This window comes from Podarcis vaucheri (assembly GCF_965113315.1).
Source record: "Podarcis vaucheri genome assembly, chromosome: 7".
Classification (NCBI taxonomy): Eukaryota; Metazoa; Chordata; class Lepidosauria; order Squamata; family Lacertidae; genus Podarcis; species Podarcis vaucheri.
The window spans coordinates 20,852,258-20,868,482 of record NC_138765.1 but is presented as its reverse complement, the minus strand read 5'-3'; the positions used below and the strand labels follow the sequence as shown (position 1 = coordinate 20,868,482).

Below are 16,225 nucleotides of genomic sequence, written 5' to 3'. Positions count from 1 at the left end.
TCCTCATGGTGGGCAGCCTTCCCATGCATTGTCCAGAACACCTGAAGGAAAAAATGATAACACAGCCCTTCTGGGAAGAAGCCGAGCTGAACTCCATAGGATGGAGAAGGCACTAGTGCAGGGCTATGAAGTCTTGATCAAGCCTTGGGAGGCATTGCTCCTACAGAAGCATCATTCAGGACCCCCTCGGCCATGAAGCTCCCTAGGTGATCTTGGGCCAATCTATCTCAAAGGATTCTTGCAAGGATAAAATAGAAAGGGCACAGGGACTAGGCATGCTGTTTAAGCTTCTTGCGAGTGAGATGGGTTGTACACGTCATAAAAAATAAGCATAGACTCATAAGGGTACCCAACGGTCATTTAGTCCAACCCTCTGTAAGGCTACCCACAGCTGTCCCTAAGTGGGCTCAAACCACCAACCTTCTGGTTAACAGCCAGACGCATTTACCCATTGCACCTCCTCAATGGAACAACAGTTTTTGTTATACTTTGCCAGGATCTATTGGAATTGTTAACCATGAAACCAGATTTCCTTCGGCCCTCCTGCTATGGCTGCTGCAAGGGATCGCTTGCTTTCTGGACCTCTGCAACTCCCCAGTGCTACAAAGGATTACGCCCAGCCTGGCCCTTTGCGACTTACGCCCCTACAACGTGGATCACTCAAGCTCCCTAGTGACAGGGGCGGAAGAGACACAGAAGACCACACACTTTAAAAACACTCCCCATATACACACAGAGAGATTCCGATCCACGGTCTTTATTCCGCTCCCTAATAAATAAGCCCCAGCACCTCTGTGGAACCTTGAACACAAAGGATCGTTAACACTGAACACAGCTACAAAACTGGGGGGGGGGGTGGAGCCCCCTCGCCACAACCTTGGTGAGAGGGAAGAAGGGAGAAAAGGGGAGGTCAGAAACCTGGGCCTTCCAAGGTCTTGAGTCGGGAGTGGAGAACACAGGGCTAGCAGACACACACCCCTCCCCAGGAGGGGGTGGATTTCAAGATTAGAAACCCCCTCAGGCAGTACTTGAAGGGCACCTGGGGCCCTGGCTGGCAGTGCAACCTCATTTTAAAGTGACAGTACAGCTAGGCCTTGGCAAAGCCCATTTGTTGCCTTGGAGACGGGCCTAGGAGGAATCGGGCAAAGGAGTCCTGGAGTCTAGGAGCGTGTTGCTGTCCACATGGGAGTAATAAAAATAAAACCCAGGAACCCTGACTCTGTGGCCACTGTGCTGCACTCCTTCAGACTGCCCTCCTCTCCAAAAAAAAAAAGCTGTGTTTGGCATTTTCATTGCGGAAAATAACGGATTAGGGCAGCTGGCACAGCAGAAACCTCCCAAAGCCAGAAAGCTTTCGGCATAGACTGGGGTACTCCTGGACTCACTGCCCACCCCCACACCAGTGATGGAAATGCATAAATAGGATTACTGGTGGGTTTGACCCAGCTGCTTACCCAGCTGCCTTTGGCTCCCTTGCCTGGGCATGCTCATAAGTCAGGGATGGGGAACCTGTGGCCCTCCAGATATTGTTAGACTCCAGCTCCCATCAGCCCCAGCCACCATGGCCAGCAGTCAGAGATGATGGGTGCTGTAGTCCATCAACATCTGGAGGGCCATCCCTGCTCTAGGTTAACTCTCACGTGGGCAAGGGGCACAGAACCCCGTCAAGGGTCTCAGAAGCTCTCCAACTTCTGTAAATCAGATTTCTGGCCATATAATGTTCAGGGCCATGCCTACCCTTTCTGCCTTCTGTCAGAGGTAATGTTGTCAAGAATATCCCTTTAATAAAACAATCGGGCTCGCCAAAGGATGGAAACAGGAGGAGAGGGAGCAAGGAAGGATTCAATACGGACTCTTGGTTTCCCATCTCTCAACCACTTGGGTGTGTGAGAGAGAAGGAAATCGCAGATCGATTGCCCTCAACATGGAGGAGGAAAGCAGGTCCTTGCTGTCCCAGCTGTTGGGTGAAATCTCAACACAAGAGATACAGGCACCGCCACCTGTCCACTAAAGTTCCCAGTCACACACACTCCGAACAACAGCTGGAAAGAAGGTAGAGAAAGGATGCTGGAGCAGCAGAAGTCAAAAGCTCTCTGGGGTCCTGTGAGGAATATAAATAGCACTTAAAGGGGGAGGGGATAAAATGAAGTCACTGCAGAGACCCTCAGAGAGAAGAAGAGAGAAGGAAGATGCTCCGGGAGAAAGATCCCCGAAGCAGGAAAGTGGTGGCGGTGGAATCCATCACTGCGAGTGGCACTCTTGAGGCTAAGGTCCAGCTGTTGGTCTGGCGAGGAGTGGAATGTCGTCCCCTCGGTCGCACGCCGGCCACGGGAGGTGGGTGCCACCGACTCAGCAGCAGTTTCGGAGCAACATCCTTGGGAGAGAGGGAGCACTGGGGGTTTCACTCCGGCTCTAAGGGGGGCTCGGCCACCGTGATGCCCTGGTGCAGCTTCTCGAGGGAGATTTTCATCTGGAGGGAAGAGGACAGTGTTAGCCCTCCGAGTAAGGAGTGGTCATTGTTAGCAATGAGGCCCAGGAGCGGTTTTATTCTCAGGGCCTGTGGCAGCCGCAGGGTCTCCTTCCCAAACCCCATCTGTTGTGGTGCAAACAACAGCTTCAAAGAGAGGGATTTCAACTGGGAAAATGGCTTGCGGGCGGCAAAGTTTAGGAAACCAACTCTGTCTCAGCACCATAATTCAAATCCTCCCCCCTTCACCTCACACCTCCTTAAGGCTGGAGGGGGAAGAGAAACACAGAGTAACTCCGGGGTTTGTGAAGACTGAGAAAAGGAAGCCCAACACAAATATTCCTACATTAGCACTGAAAAGGACTCAGTCCTTTGTGCATCCCAATGCAATCATGTGCAAAGGATTTGTGTTTTTCAAATGCTCCAAGCATGCAGAAAACACCACTGCCAGAGATTCCCCTGCTGTCTCCAAGGCCCCCAAACATTACCCAGGGCAGGAGAAGGGGAGCTGGTGACACAGATCCATCTGCCAAGAAGTGACTAGGACTAGATACGCCCCCCCCCAACATCCTCTGTGGAAAAATTGTGCTATTGCCATTAACCTCCACTGGGTAGGGCTGCCTTGGATCAAACGGTGGGATGTAACATCACTGAAGCAGTCAAACACAACATTTCCTGTTTGCCCAGAGTGGACACACAGAGGAATGTTGATCCAGCCAGGAGGACTTCTTGTTGCATCCACTTCCTGTCTGGAGCATCCTCCCCCTGTGTGTGACCAGGTAGATGGGCATGACCCTAGCAGACCCTACAAATGGGCTGGTCACACAGCCACCTTCCCTTTTTCGCCTTTTCTCCATCTTGCCTTTTGCTGTCTGCTGGCTCTCAGCCAGCAGCGCATGGGCTCATGCCTCACCGAGGATGAACCCACACTTTTCTCTGTAACTGTAACTACAAGATATAGCCTGCCTTCAGGACTATACTGTGAACTGAACGTAAGTAAACCTTATCATTACTTTTAAAGGAAGACTGCTGTGTCATTATTGTTTATAAGAGGGAAACTAAAGGGGATTTACCAGGAACAATCCAATTTGGACAAGCCAGACTGGATTGCTTAATTCAAATGATTCTCACGAATCCATCAACTAGCTTCCAGCAATGTACAAGGGAATGTGCTCTGCTACTAGCTCGCTAGCGTGAGTGAGGAAGGATAAAATTTACCGTATTTTTCGCTCTATAACACGCACCCGACCATAACACGCATGTAGTTTTTAGAGGAGGAAAATCCGTAGGCATGCCACCCGTAGGCATCCCTCCATAACACGCACAGACATTTCCCCTTACTTTTTAGGAGGAAAAAAGTGAGTGTTATGGTGCAAAAAATACGGTAATCAATATATCCTCCCCTACTATCCACAACATTCCCACACAAACAAGAGTGTTCAAATTAGCTCCCCATTGGCGCCCTCGTGATACCCCAAGCTGCAGACCTCACCTCATCTAGAAGCTCCACGGAGGCCTTGAGGATCTGCTTCCACTTCTGAACCTCCACACTGTGAAACCGCTTCTGCAGCTCCAGGATCTCAGCCCATTCAGATGCCGTTTGTGGTAGCTTTCTGCCAGGGAGGAGAGAGTGTGTACTCTTAGCTGCAATCAACAGGGAAACGTCTTCAAAGCCCCCCTCATCTCCATGCCTTATGTGCTCCTCCACAGTGCTATTGCTCCTATGCCACAGACCAGTTCCACAAGTATTCTTAAATGCAGCCCACTTTCCCCTCTCACCTCCTTTCTAACTGAATGTTGCCAACGCATTTAACAATTTAACAATTGTTTCAGATCATAAAGGTAAGAAAAGGTCGCATTCTTCACACTTCTCTCTTGGTTCCTTACCCACTGGAGAGCGCATAGGCCTGCCATGATTCAAAGGTCCGGGCTGTGTGCTCCAGAGACCAGAGCCTGTAGAACAGCATCATGTTCAGAATAACCAAGACCACAAGGCTGGAGAGAGAAAGAGAGAGAGAAATGGCTTGGAAGGAGAAGGGACCACTCGGGCCAAGCTCTTGCTGAAGCAGCCAGCCCGTGCCTGGTTCGAACCACTTCAGCCTCTACATTTAAAAGACAAACAAGTAGAAATTTATAATGTCAAAGAGAAGCATTATCAGCCAGCTTCTCCCTGACATGCTACTCTTCTACATGAAGGGATCTCTCTACTTGCCTATATAACATATATATTCAACTATGGGCTTATCCACTGCTTCTTGTCCCACTGTCCCCCCCCCCCAGGAAAAACAGCTCTTTAGCGCTCAATCGAAGCAAAAATGACGTTTGCTCTGATTTAATACTGAAGGGTGGATTTCCCCTGGGAAAGGAGCGGGGCATGAGGGAAATCGCTCGGATCCATGCCTAGAAAGTGTGAGTCAACAGGGCAAGTGGAAGTGTGGATGAGCCCCTGTGTTAACTCAGGAGTGGGCCACTGAAATCAGTGGACCTAGCCTAGCCAAGTTCATTGATTCTGATGGGTCTATTCTGAGAAGGTCTAGCACCAGAAACAGCTCGGTGGGTGGTATCCAACAAAGCAGTTCCGCGAGCGCAAGGGGTTCTGGCTGCACAGCGGAACTTCCCATCACTCTCCCCTCCAGGAGCATGTCCTGAATCTTTTCTCAGGTTTCCCCCAATCCTCCAGAGCATATCTGGGGAAGATGCAGGGGGTGCAAGAGAGGAAGTTCTGCTGTGCAAATAGAAATCCTTGAGCTAACGAACTACCGTATTTTTTGCACCATAACACTCACTTTTTTCCTCCTAGAAAGTAAGGGGAAATGTCTGTGCGTGTTATGGAGGAAATGCCTACGGGTGGCATGCCTACAGATTTTCCTCCTCTAAAAACTACGTGCGTGTTATGGTCGGGTGCGTGTTATAGAGCGAAAAATACGGTACTTTGTTAGATACTGTCAGAGGCAGCCAACAAAGTACCCTCTAGATCAGTGTTTCCCAACCACTGTTCCGCGGCACACTAGTGTGCCGCGAGATGTTGCCTGGTGTGCCGCGGGAAAAATTAAAAAATTTGAAAGATATTTTTTTTAAAAAGTCAAATTTTCGATTGGGGCGCCATCACTAGATGACCCCTGGGGTTCCCTCCCTCCCTCCCGCTCTGCGCCTCCCTCCTCCTCCTCCTTCTCCGGGGAGGCCCTTCCTGGCTCTCGGCCAAGGCTTGGCGGCTGCCACTCACTCACTCGCTCGGCCACCCGTCCCTCCATCCCTGCACCTGGCCTCGGCGCGAGGGCTGCCGGGATCCGTAGTCCCCTCGCCCTTGGGCTCCACGCCCGCGCAGGGTGCACGAACTACGTTTCCCAGCGTGGCCTGGCGGGCCGGGCGTTTTGTTTGAAGTGCTCTTCTCCCGCCAGGTAGGGCTGCGTCGGGGGGGGGTATTTTTGCAATGCTGCATCCGCGCCGGAGGGGACGCATCGGACCGCGGGGAGACCCCTTGGCGTGCGTGCAAGGCAATGCATGCGTGCAGGCGTTGCATGGAGTGCAGTGCAATGCAATGGCAATGCGGCGCCCTGCATGCATGCATGCAACTTCCACCGGCGCTCCGGACTTGGCAGGTGAGGGGGGTCCCCAGTGGGCGGCAGAGAGAGCCGGGAGGGCGAAGGGGAGCCGGGGGGGGAGCAGCGCTGCTCCCCGAGCCGAGCCCGGGGGAAAACTTCGGCGTCGTTGCACGGGTGTTGGAAGCGGAGGCTGACGGGGGCCCCTCACCTGCAAAACCTGGTCGCCTCTCATATATTTCGTGCATTGCATTCATCGCCCGCTTTCTCCTCCAAGGAGCTCCCGGGGGCGCGCGTGGTTCTCCCCGTGTTATCCTCGCAACAACAGCCCTGCGAGGTGGGTCAGGCGAGTGGCCCAAGGGAGCACCCAGGGATTGTCCTGGCCAGGTGGGGTGATTTGAACCCTGCTCTCTGCCCGGTCTTCGTCCTCATTTAGCCCCCACATGTGCATGGCTGTGCATGACTGAGGTTTTCCCCCCTCGTCTTGGCTATGGTGTGAGTCTGTGCTGTTAATTAATGGGGTTCTGCCTTCGGAGAAGATGAGCCAGCCCTCAAGGAGGTGATTATGTAATTTGCTAGCAATTCATGTCCCTCCCGGCGTGACGCTGCGCGCTGACGTCACGGGGCTGTAATGGTGGTGTGCCTCGAGATTTTTTTCATGAAACAAGTGTGCCTTTGCCCAAAAAAGGTTGGGAAACACTGCTCTAGATGTCATCAGCCCAATCAAGCTTGGTTAATGTTCAGCGGTGATGGGCGGTAGAATATCCTGGGGGGTGGGCACCATGTTGGCATTCAGCCAGGTGACACACATCCCCTCAAAACAGGTTTTTCAATTCAGTCAGAGGTTTTCTAGGCCACTGTGGGTCCCCCTGTCTAGTTATTATTGACTTACAAGGTGTTAGGAGCAAGGGGAAAGTCTTCCTCCTTATATCAGGTCAGGCTATTTGTCCATCTGGCCTAAAATTGTCTGTGGACTGGCAAGGTCTCAAACAGAGACTTTTCACATCGCCTGCTACTTTTTGCTTGCAATAGCACAGGTAGAACACGGGAACTTCACTGAGCATGTGTTTTGTAAAGCACATGTGCTCTGCTATGGAATTATAGCTCTTCTCCGTGTGTTTTAACTTTCTGGAGCTATCCACGCATGTACCAGGCACTTCTGGCTCGACTGCGGAGCTATGGCCCCTCCGAGGACCCAAATTCAGGCCCTGCAATATTGCTCAGTTACATTTGGCTCTAAGAAAGAACGCACAACCCTTTGCAGCTTCCCTGCTCAGAGCATTAAAAATACAAGGCATGAGTGCCTATTAGTGTATGCTACGCTGAGTGGATGATGCCAGCATCTGACATCTCTCTTTGGGAAATCAATAGCATGTAGCTCATTAGAGCGCAGTATTTAAAGAAAGTAAATGCAGGGATTCAACACAGATGCTGGTGAGGGTGGTTGAGACAGAGCATGGGTCTGCGCCATTTAGCTTAAGTGGTAGCAAGCATTCGCCCCTTCCCCCCCTTGTTAGAAAAACAGCCCGATGCGATAAGAGACAATAGTCTGTGATGATCCCTCCAGGTTAGTTTTTAAGTGATCAAGTGGAGGCTGCAGCGATAATATCGAAAACGTACAGATCATGTTGCAAATGCACTATGTGAACTCAGCCTGAGCTGAAGGACAGCAATATACAACAAGACTTGATCCCTGTGTAATCCATGATTTTGCACATTTTTTTTATATTGGATGCAAAATTCAACATGCCAGTATTCTTTCTCTTTTTCTCACTTTCTTTTGCATTCTCTTTGTTCAATTTTATTTCTTTTGCGTTATCTCTCACTTTCTTACTTTCTCTCTTACATTCTCTCTTTCGCATTCTTTCGCACTGTTTTCTTTCTCTTTTGCTTTCTCTTTCACATTTGCTTGCGTTATCGCCTTCTCTCTTTCAGATTTCTTTCTTTTGCATTCCCTCTTTCACATGCTTTTTCTTTTGCAGCCTCTCTTTTCTTTCTCCCTCTTTCACATTCTTTCTCCCTCACATTTTCTCTTGTTCTCTCCCTTGGAAAATCCCTGGCTCACAGATTAAGCTTTGATCATGTGAAGGCAGAGATTGGGGGGTGAGGGGTCAGAAGCCACAAGGAAGAGAGAAGAGAAGGGCTAAGCAGGCCACCCAGCTGTCGGGGGACACAACTTTGGTGTGTCATGAAGCACTTTGTTCCTTGCCATAACTGCCAGGCACAGGCAAAAATAAGGAAGCAGTATGCAACTTCATATAACTTAGCCAGAGTAAAGAACTCAGGCTATCTGTCTATGGATCATTATTTTCCTTTTGCTTTGCTTTTAATTCAGATAAAAGCCCTGAGTACAAGACAACCAGTAAGGGAAAGGGGGCAAGCAGGGGAGGGTGCAGGGAGAAAGTGGAGGACAAAAGGAGTGGAGGAAGGAATGCACAGACGAGTGGAGGATGACAAACAGGCTCAGGGACAGGGAGCCAGAGGAGATGGTTGTGGCAGCGGGGAGGAGGGTGGCAAGAGCATAAGCGGTGAGGTGTTGGGGTGTTATCTGTCAGCATCCAAAGCAAGGGATGGTGTTTGTGAGTCAACAGCAGGGTCAGTGCAGGATGGGGTTCAGGTTAGGGGCAAGGTCCAAAGGGGGCCCGAGGCAGAAGCACCGTTGGGGGAGTGAAACTGGCATACGATACCTCACACAGATCCTGTGCGGAGGCAGAGGTGGAAGAAGGAAAGAAAGAGACGTGTGACGCTTTGCTCGTGCTTCCGGCCCGGGAAAAAAAAACCCCAAACAAGCAGGGGATCCTATCCTGAGTCTCTCCCTTTCCCCCGCCCCCCCCAAATGCTCACCATTACTATTAAACAAGCAAGGCCGCTGACCCTGCTCTTGCATCTTTCTCACGGCAGAACAACACACAGAAATGGGAGGGCGAGGTTTAAGAGACGCAGGAAGCTGACTGCTACCAGAAGAAGATCATATGTTGATCTCATCTAGTACTGGCTGCTTATAAGAGGCTGCGGCTCTCTGGGGTCTCAGCCACAGTGTCTTTCTGAAGCCCCAGGGGCCAATCTGCATGCAAAGTGTGTGCTCCGCCCCTGAACCAGGGCCCCGCCCCTTACCCTGCACAAAGAGAGAAAGTGGTGAGTGAAAACCTTCGCTTCGTGCACTTTGAGGCATCGGGCTGGATGTGTGTGATGCACTAAACATGGCAACCGTGGGTTGTGGGCTGGTGCTCACCTTTGAAGCCCTAAATGGCCTCGGCCCAGTATACCTCAAGGAGCATCTCCACCCCCATTGTTCAACCCAGACACAGAGGTCCAGCTCTGAGGGCCTTCTCAGCAGTGGTGCCCTCCCATCAGATTTCAAACATAAAAAGCTGCACAACTTTCCGAAGGCATCTGAAGGCAGCCCTGTATCAGGAAGTTTTAAATGTCTGATATTTTACTGTGGCTTTATAATTTGTTGGGAGCTGCTGGAGTAACCCAGTCATATGGGCGGCATGCTGCTGCTGCTGCTGCTGCTGCTGCTACTACTACTACTACTATTACAGTGGAACCTCTGTGTTCGAGCGTCTCAGAAGCTGAACGTTTCGGTTTTCAAACGCTGAAAACCCGGAAGTGAATGCTTCCGTTTTCGAACGCACCTCAGAAGTCGAACGGCTTCCAAGGCATGTTTCTCCATTTTCTCCATTGAACTTGCAGCAGCCCTTTGCGCCTTGGTTGTCGAACGTTTCAGAAGTCGAACGGTCTTCCAGAACTGATTACATTTGACAACCAAGGTTCCACTGTATGTATTTTTTATTTATTTAATTATTATTATTATTATTATTATTATTATTTCCTATGCTTGTCCTACACAAGAACAGGTTGTGCTCTTACTTTGCTTCCCAATCTAGCTCACGTCTACACTGCACATTTAAAGCACTCTTATGCCACATTAGCAGTCATGACTCCCCCCGCCAGCTTCCTAGCTGGTTGACGGTGCTGGGAATCGTACCCTTGCAAGGAGTCTCCTAACAGTTCTCAGCACACTCAAAACTACAGTTCCCAGGACCTTGCGGGGTCAAGACTATTAAAGTGGTGCTAGGGCACTTTCAGGCATGGTGTGCGGGTGCTTTGCTAGGAGATGAGCCCCACTGAACACAGTGGGACTCACCTCTGAGTAGACATGCCTGGGGCCACGTCAGCTCCTAAGAGGCTCTAGATCCCACCCCAACACCCCGGCTCCCCGTTTCCCAAGCCAGCAGCTGCCTTACACCAAGCTGATGATGAGAATCACGGTGGAGACGGTCTGGCCTTGGCCTTGTTCCGACAGCTGCTCCGAGAGCCGAGAGGTCAGGCTGCCTGCAGGGAAGGAGAAGGGCCGCAGGTCAAGGGCTGTTGCAAGCATCGTGCCCTGCGGATCCAGGGAGACAGCCCAGTGCTGAAGGGAAGGGGACAGGCTGGACCCCGGTGCGAGGGGGGCCTACCTGAGGGACGGATGGTGCGGGCTGCCCCCTCACCGTCAGGCAACGTGGGGAGCGGGGGCTCGACGTGGGGGGCTCTCCAGCTCAGGGTGCGCTTCCGGCGGCGCAGGCCGGACAGGAGCCCCCGCGGCTCCTTGCCATGGCAGCTCTCTTCCAGCAGGGCCTTCTCTGCCTGCACCAGCGCCAGCTCTGCAACAGAGGGAGCGGGAGGGGAGGCTGAAAGCTCCATAGCAAACTCCCAGGGGAGGCTGCTCCTGCCCTGCCAACCTCTGTCAGCCCTCTGCCAACCCTCCACCTGCCTGCCTTTTTAACTAAAGGGCCTTCTCGGTAGTGGCGCCTGCCCTGCGGAACACCTTCCCATCAGATGTCAAGGAGATAAATAGCTATACAACTTTTAGAAGACATCTGAAGGCAGCCCTCTATAGGGACGCTTTAACCGTTTGATGTTTTATTATGTTTTCATATCTGTTGGAAACCACCCAGAGTGGCTGGGGCAACCCAGTCAGATGGACAGGGCGTAACAACAACAACAACCAGCCCAGGGCCCTGGCTGTCAGGTCCCTTCTCCTTAGTCTCAGTTTTGCCTTTGTAGGATTCAGCAAGGAGGAGGGGGACAAAACTAGCATTAGCTATCTGTGCCTGTCATTGACTCTGGCGCCACCTACTGTTGGGCTCCCTGCCCCCCACCCTACCCGTCCCAATGAGCACCAGCTACCACTGCTTTCTCCTCCAGAGCATGAATACCCCCCACATGCCCACAGATAAAGCAACCCAGACCCAGGGCCACTGAAACTACGGGGCGCTATGATCCCCCACATGGGACAAAGCAGGGGGCAATCCCAGCCCCTAAGGCCCCTGGCGGTGCTCCTATGTGCTCAGATTTCTGGAGTGCAGTTCTGCCCTTTTGCTTCCCATACCCAAGTGCTGAAAGTATTCTTCCACGCCGCTCCAGGCGTTTTTCTCAATGAGCGTTTTCACCAGGTTCCATGGCTGCTTCCGGTACCGGATCTCAGAGGAGACTCTGCGATAAAGAAAATAAAAGCTTCTGATGAAGCGGCCTGTGAAAGCTCACTCCACAGACTCTATGGAAGTATTCAAGCAGAGGATAGACGGCCATCTGCCGGGGATGCTGTTATTATATTCTTTGTTGGACTGAACGGGGGGGGGGTAGACTACTCTGAGGTTCCCTCCAACTCTGTGACCGTATGGTTCCATGATAAACGCTCCTATGGCAGGGATGGGAAACCTGTAGCCTTTCAGGTGTGGCCCCGCCAGACTCAGCTGGCATGATCAAAGTACAGTGGTACCTTGATTCTCAAACTTAATCTGTTCCAGACTTTTAAAAACAACCCCTAAAACAGCAATTTAACATTATTTTTACTATCTAACAAGACCATTCCTGGGTTAGGGTTAGGGTTAATTTTAGGACTGGGTTAGTGTTAGGGTAAGGATTAGAATGAGGGTTAGGGTCGGTGTTGTTTTATGTTTTCTTGCGGTTTTGATTCATTTGCGGTTGGCTTGCTTTTTTAATTTGTTGTGTTGCTGCTTTTTCACGAGTTGCAAGTTTGTTGGCTTTGTGGTTTTCTGGATAGTTTCAGTTTTAATTTTGAATGTCAGCTGGGGAGCACAAAGCCTCTGCTTCCCAGCTGAGAGATCCCCCGCCTCGCTCCTGCTTGCACAGGAGTCGGAGCTGGATCGGGGCTGCTCACCTGGAGAGGTGCAGGCTCCGTCACACTTTTCCACTGAGGGGTGCGTGGCTGTGTTCACCTCAGTAGAGAAGTTTAAAAGAGCATCGTGTGGCAATGCAAAAACAGCCTGACAGCTGCCTCAGCAGCAGTTTAGGGGCTCTCAGATGCAGCTGCCAGGCTGCCTCTACCTTTGCCATCCCAGCAACTATTCGGCCTGGCTGCCTTCATGTGGTGCAGGGGTTCTGATGCTGAGGTGGGGGCTCCTTTAAACTTCTCCCTTGAGGGGAGTTTAAAGGAGCCCCCAGCTGCGAACCCCTCAATGGCAAATGTGACGGTGCCTGCACCTCCCCAGCTGAGCAGCCCCGATCCAGCTCCTACTCCCGTGCAAGCAGGAGCACTCAAAACAGAAGGGTGGCACTGAAAAAGGAAGTGTAACACTCAAAACAGAACAGTTCAGATTACGAAAAAAGTTGGCAAACCCGAACACCTACTGTTCACGGCATTCGAATTCCAAGTTGTTCATAAACTAAGCTGTTTGAAAACTGAGGTACCACTGTACTGTTTTGGGGGGTCCCTGGTCCTGAATGGGGTAACTGTGCCCCTGAAGGACCAGGTGCGCAGCCTGGGAGTCATTTTGGACTCACAGCTGTCTATGGAGGCACAGGTCAATTCTGTGTCCAGGACAGCTGTCTACCAGCTCCATCACGGACTATCTTGTCAGAGTGGTGCATACTCTAGTTATCTCCCACTTGGACTACTGCAGTGCACTCTACATGGGGCTACCTTTGAAGGTGACCCGTAAAATACAACTAATCCAGAATGTGGCAGCTAGACTGGTGACTGGGAGTGGCCGCTGAGACGACATAACACCGGTCCTGAAAGACCTACATTGGCTCCCAGTACGTTTCTGAGCACAATTCAAAGTGTTGGTGCTGAACCTTAAAGCCATAAATGGCCTCGGCCCAGTGTACCTGAAGGAGCATCTCCACCCCCATCATTCAGCCCGGACACTGAGGTCCAGCTCCAAGGGCCTTCTGGCGGTTCCCTCGTTGTAAGATTACAGGGAACCAAGCAGAAGGCCTTCTCGGTTGTGGCACCTGCCCTGTGGAACACCCTCCCATCAAATGTCAAGGAAATAAACAACTATCTGACTTTTAGAAGACGTCTGAAGGCAGTCCTGTTTAGGCAAGTTTTTAATGTTTGATGTTGTATCATGTTTTTAATATTCTGTTGGGAGCTGCCCAAAGTGGCTGGGGAAACTCAGCCAGATGGGAGGGGTATAAATAATAAATTACTATTCTTATTCTTATTATTAATGGTCAGGGATGTTGAGAGCTGCAGTCCAACATCACCTGGAGGACCACAGGTTTCCCACCCCTGTTTTACGGTGCCAAGGGATTCTCGCTGGTTTTGCCTCAAGAGATAAACTGGGTCAACATGCCAAAAGGAGAGGAAACCAGCCCTGAAGCCGCGGGGACAAGGGGGAGGAATCAGTACCTGAGTCGGGCCTTGCTCTTGGCTACAGCAGTAATACAGTATCGATGCGCTGTGTAGAAGTAGTCCTGGTATGGGATCCCCTGTGTGATCACTTCTGAGTCGACCACGCAGCCCCCGCTTTTGGAGCTGGTACGGAACAGAGTCTGGCAATTGAGAGAGAAAGGGGAGAAGAGAGACCTGTGAGTTCTGCAGTCATGCACACATTTTACAGAAGGGCAGCCGCCTTAACTTGCTTGCAGCAAACTTGGCAAAGTCTTGTGGCACTTTCAAAGCTTAAAAAAATTATTACAGCATAAGATTCCATGGACTAATGCGTATCTATCTATCTATCTATCTATCTATCTATCTATCTATCTATCGCAACACCCACAGCATACATTTAAAGCACATTTAACATGCCTAAAGCACGTGCTTCCCCCCAAATAATCCTGGGTATTGTAGTTTGTTAAGGATGCTGGGATTTGTAGCTCTGTGAGGGGTAATCTACAGTTCCCAAGATTCTTTGGGGGAAGCAATGTGCTTTAAATATATGCTGTCAATGTGACTATATGTAGGTTTAGATGCATACATATTGTAGTACGAAGGGGGTAGTAAGCAGTGACAGGACAGGAAATTAAACTGAAGAAATACAGAGAGTGACGATTCAGAACTATACAAGGTAAGCCCGGTGACCCTTTATGACAGCAGCAATAGGTGGTAAAACAATGAACTCGGGAAAGAGAGTTAACCGAAATCTGTATAGTGGTACCTCGGGTTACAGACACTTCGGGTTACAGACTCTGCTAACCTGAAAGTAGTACCTCAGGTTAAGAACTTTACCTCAGGATGACAACAGAAATTGCGTGGTGGCAGCGGGAGGCCCCATTAGCTAAAGTGGTACCTCAGGTTAAGAACAGTTTCAGGTGAAGAACAGACCTCCAGAACGAATTAAGTTCTTAACCAGAGGTACCACTGTAGTGAGAAGGAAGGCCGTTCTCTCTGTTCAGAACCAAATGCACCAAGGTGAACTGATCAATGAACTGTGGGCAGGGCCGGCCAACCCATGAGGCAAGGTGAGGCAACCGCCTTAGCCGGTAGGATCCTAAGAGGCAGCAGATCCAAGGAGTGCATCACCTGCTGCTGCTGCCCCTGCTGCTGTGGCAACAACAGTTGTTGCCTCTACAGCAGCCTTTTGATGAAGAGGAGGCATTGGTGGTACCCTTCCACCCTTGTTCCAGACGTGGATCTTTATTCCTCCCTTATTCCTGATGTACATCCTCACTCGTCCCTTCTTTCCTGGCCAGGGGATGGGGACGCCATTTTGTGGTTTGCTTCAGGTGCCAAAATGCCTTGGGCCAGCCCTGACTGTGAGGACTGCGCAAAAATCACCACAGAAATGACAATATTTATACAACCAGCAGGGGAACATTTCAGTTTATCTGGACGGTCTGCCACTGATCTTGACTTATCCACACTCAAGTCCACTAATTTGAAAGGGAAGCTGTGGTACAAAACTGCTGAGCTACAATTCATCAAGGAGTCAGACTCTTCATTTTGGTCTGAATAGAGGCAATGGTTTTCTTTCCGATATAGGTGGTAATTAACTCAGATTGCCAAATGGGATTGTTTTATCACCCATCATCTCTGGTGCAAAGGGTAACCTTGTTTATCTTGAATTTCACTATCTGTACTTTTTGCATTTTACTTCCCACAGTACAGAAGAATCACATCTTATGCCTGGGATCAGTTCCAGGGGTAATGTGTACCGTCATTCCCTCCCTTACGTGTGACTGGACTGTGCGCACATGCAGTGTCAGGAAAGAATTAAATAATTCAATTTAAATCCGGAAATGATGGGAGAGAGTTGGAGCCTGAAGAGGACAGCAGTGAAGGCGGAGGAAGCCTTGAAGAGACCGGAGGCACAGCAGGGCTTTGTTTACGCTGCTCAGCCTAACTGCCTAGCAGCTGGGGTGTGAGGTAGCACAACAGCCGCAGCCACTTTTCTGTGCGTCCTCCGGCCTCCTGCCCGCCCCAGAGCTTCAATTCTGGTTGTGGATATTTTTGGATACAGTATTTTCAGTACGAAGAGAGCAGCAGGGAGGGTGTTTAAAGGGTGCTTAGAGGGTGCCCCCAATTTTACATAATTTCACTTATGAGCACGGGGCCCTGGAACGTAACCCCCGCGTTAAGTGGAGGGACACCTGTGTATGTGAAAATCGCTCACAGACAAAGAAAATCTGTGGAGTTGACATGTGGATAGCCAGACAGCCTTCTGTAAGGTGGCTGGTGAGGAAGTAATTCGTGCTTGGCACATCCTTTGGCCAGAGGCACGCTGGCTCTCCGAAGTGGTGAGCATCCTCTTGTGAGATCTCATAGGAAGTCAGAGCAGCCCCACCACGCCCAAGAGCCACTGCACTGCTCACACGGCACACTGGGGGGGACCTTGCTAGAGAGGAAAGGGGAGGAGCTTAAAAGCTCTTTTTGCATGTCCCTACCAGAGAAGAGGGACGTGGGTGGCGCTGTGGGTTAAACCACAGAGCCTAGGACTTGCCGATCAGAAGGTCGGCGGTTCGAATCCCCGTGACGGGGTGAGCT

The 16,225-nt window shown here is 50.8% G+C and overlaps 1 protein-coding gene across 4 annotated transcripts in view; it reads right to left on the bottom strand.

Moving 5' to 3' along the window:
• Window positions 1-741: 741 nt before the first annotated feature.
• GRAMD1A (GRAM domain containing 1A) overlaps window positions 742-16,225 on the bottom strand; it is a 54,405-nt gene continuing 38,921 nt past the window's right edge. For all 4 annotated transcript variants that reach the window (XM_082231594.1, XM_082231593.1, XM_082231595.1 and 1 more), the window contains 7 exons: window positions 13,652-13,794; window positions 11,384-11,487; window positions 10,470-10,655; window positions 10,257-10,344; window positions 4,355-4,462; window positions 3,960-4,080; window positions 742-2,470 (listed from right to left, as the gene is read on the bottom strand). In XM_082231594.1, the coding sequence (XP_082087720.1) occupies window positions 2,402-2,470; window positions 3,960-4,080; window positions 4,355-4,462; window positions 10,257-10,344; window positions 10,470-10,655; window positions 11,384-11,487; window positions 13,652-13,794 (819 nt within the window). In that variant the 3' untranslated portion in view covers window positions 742-2,401. The remainder of the gene's footprint in view (window positions 2,471-3,959; window positions 4,081-4,354; window positions 4,463-10,256; window positions 10,345-10,469; window positions 10,656-11,383; window positions 11,488-13,651; window positions 13,795-16,225) is intronic.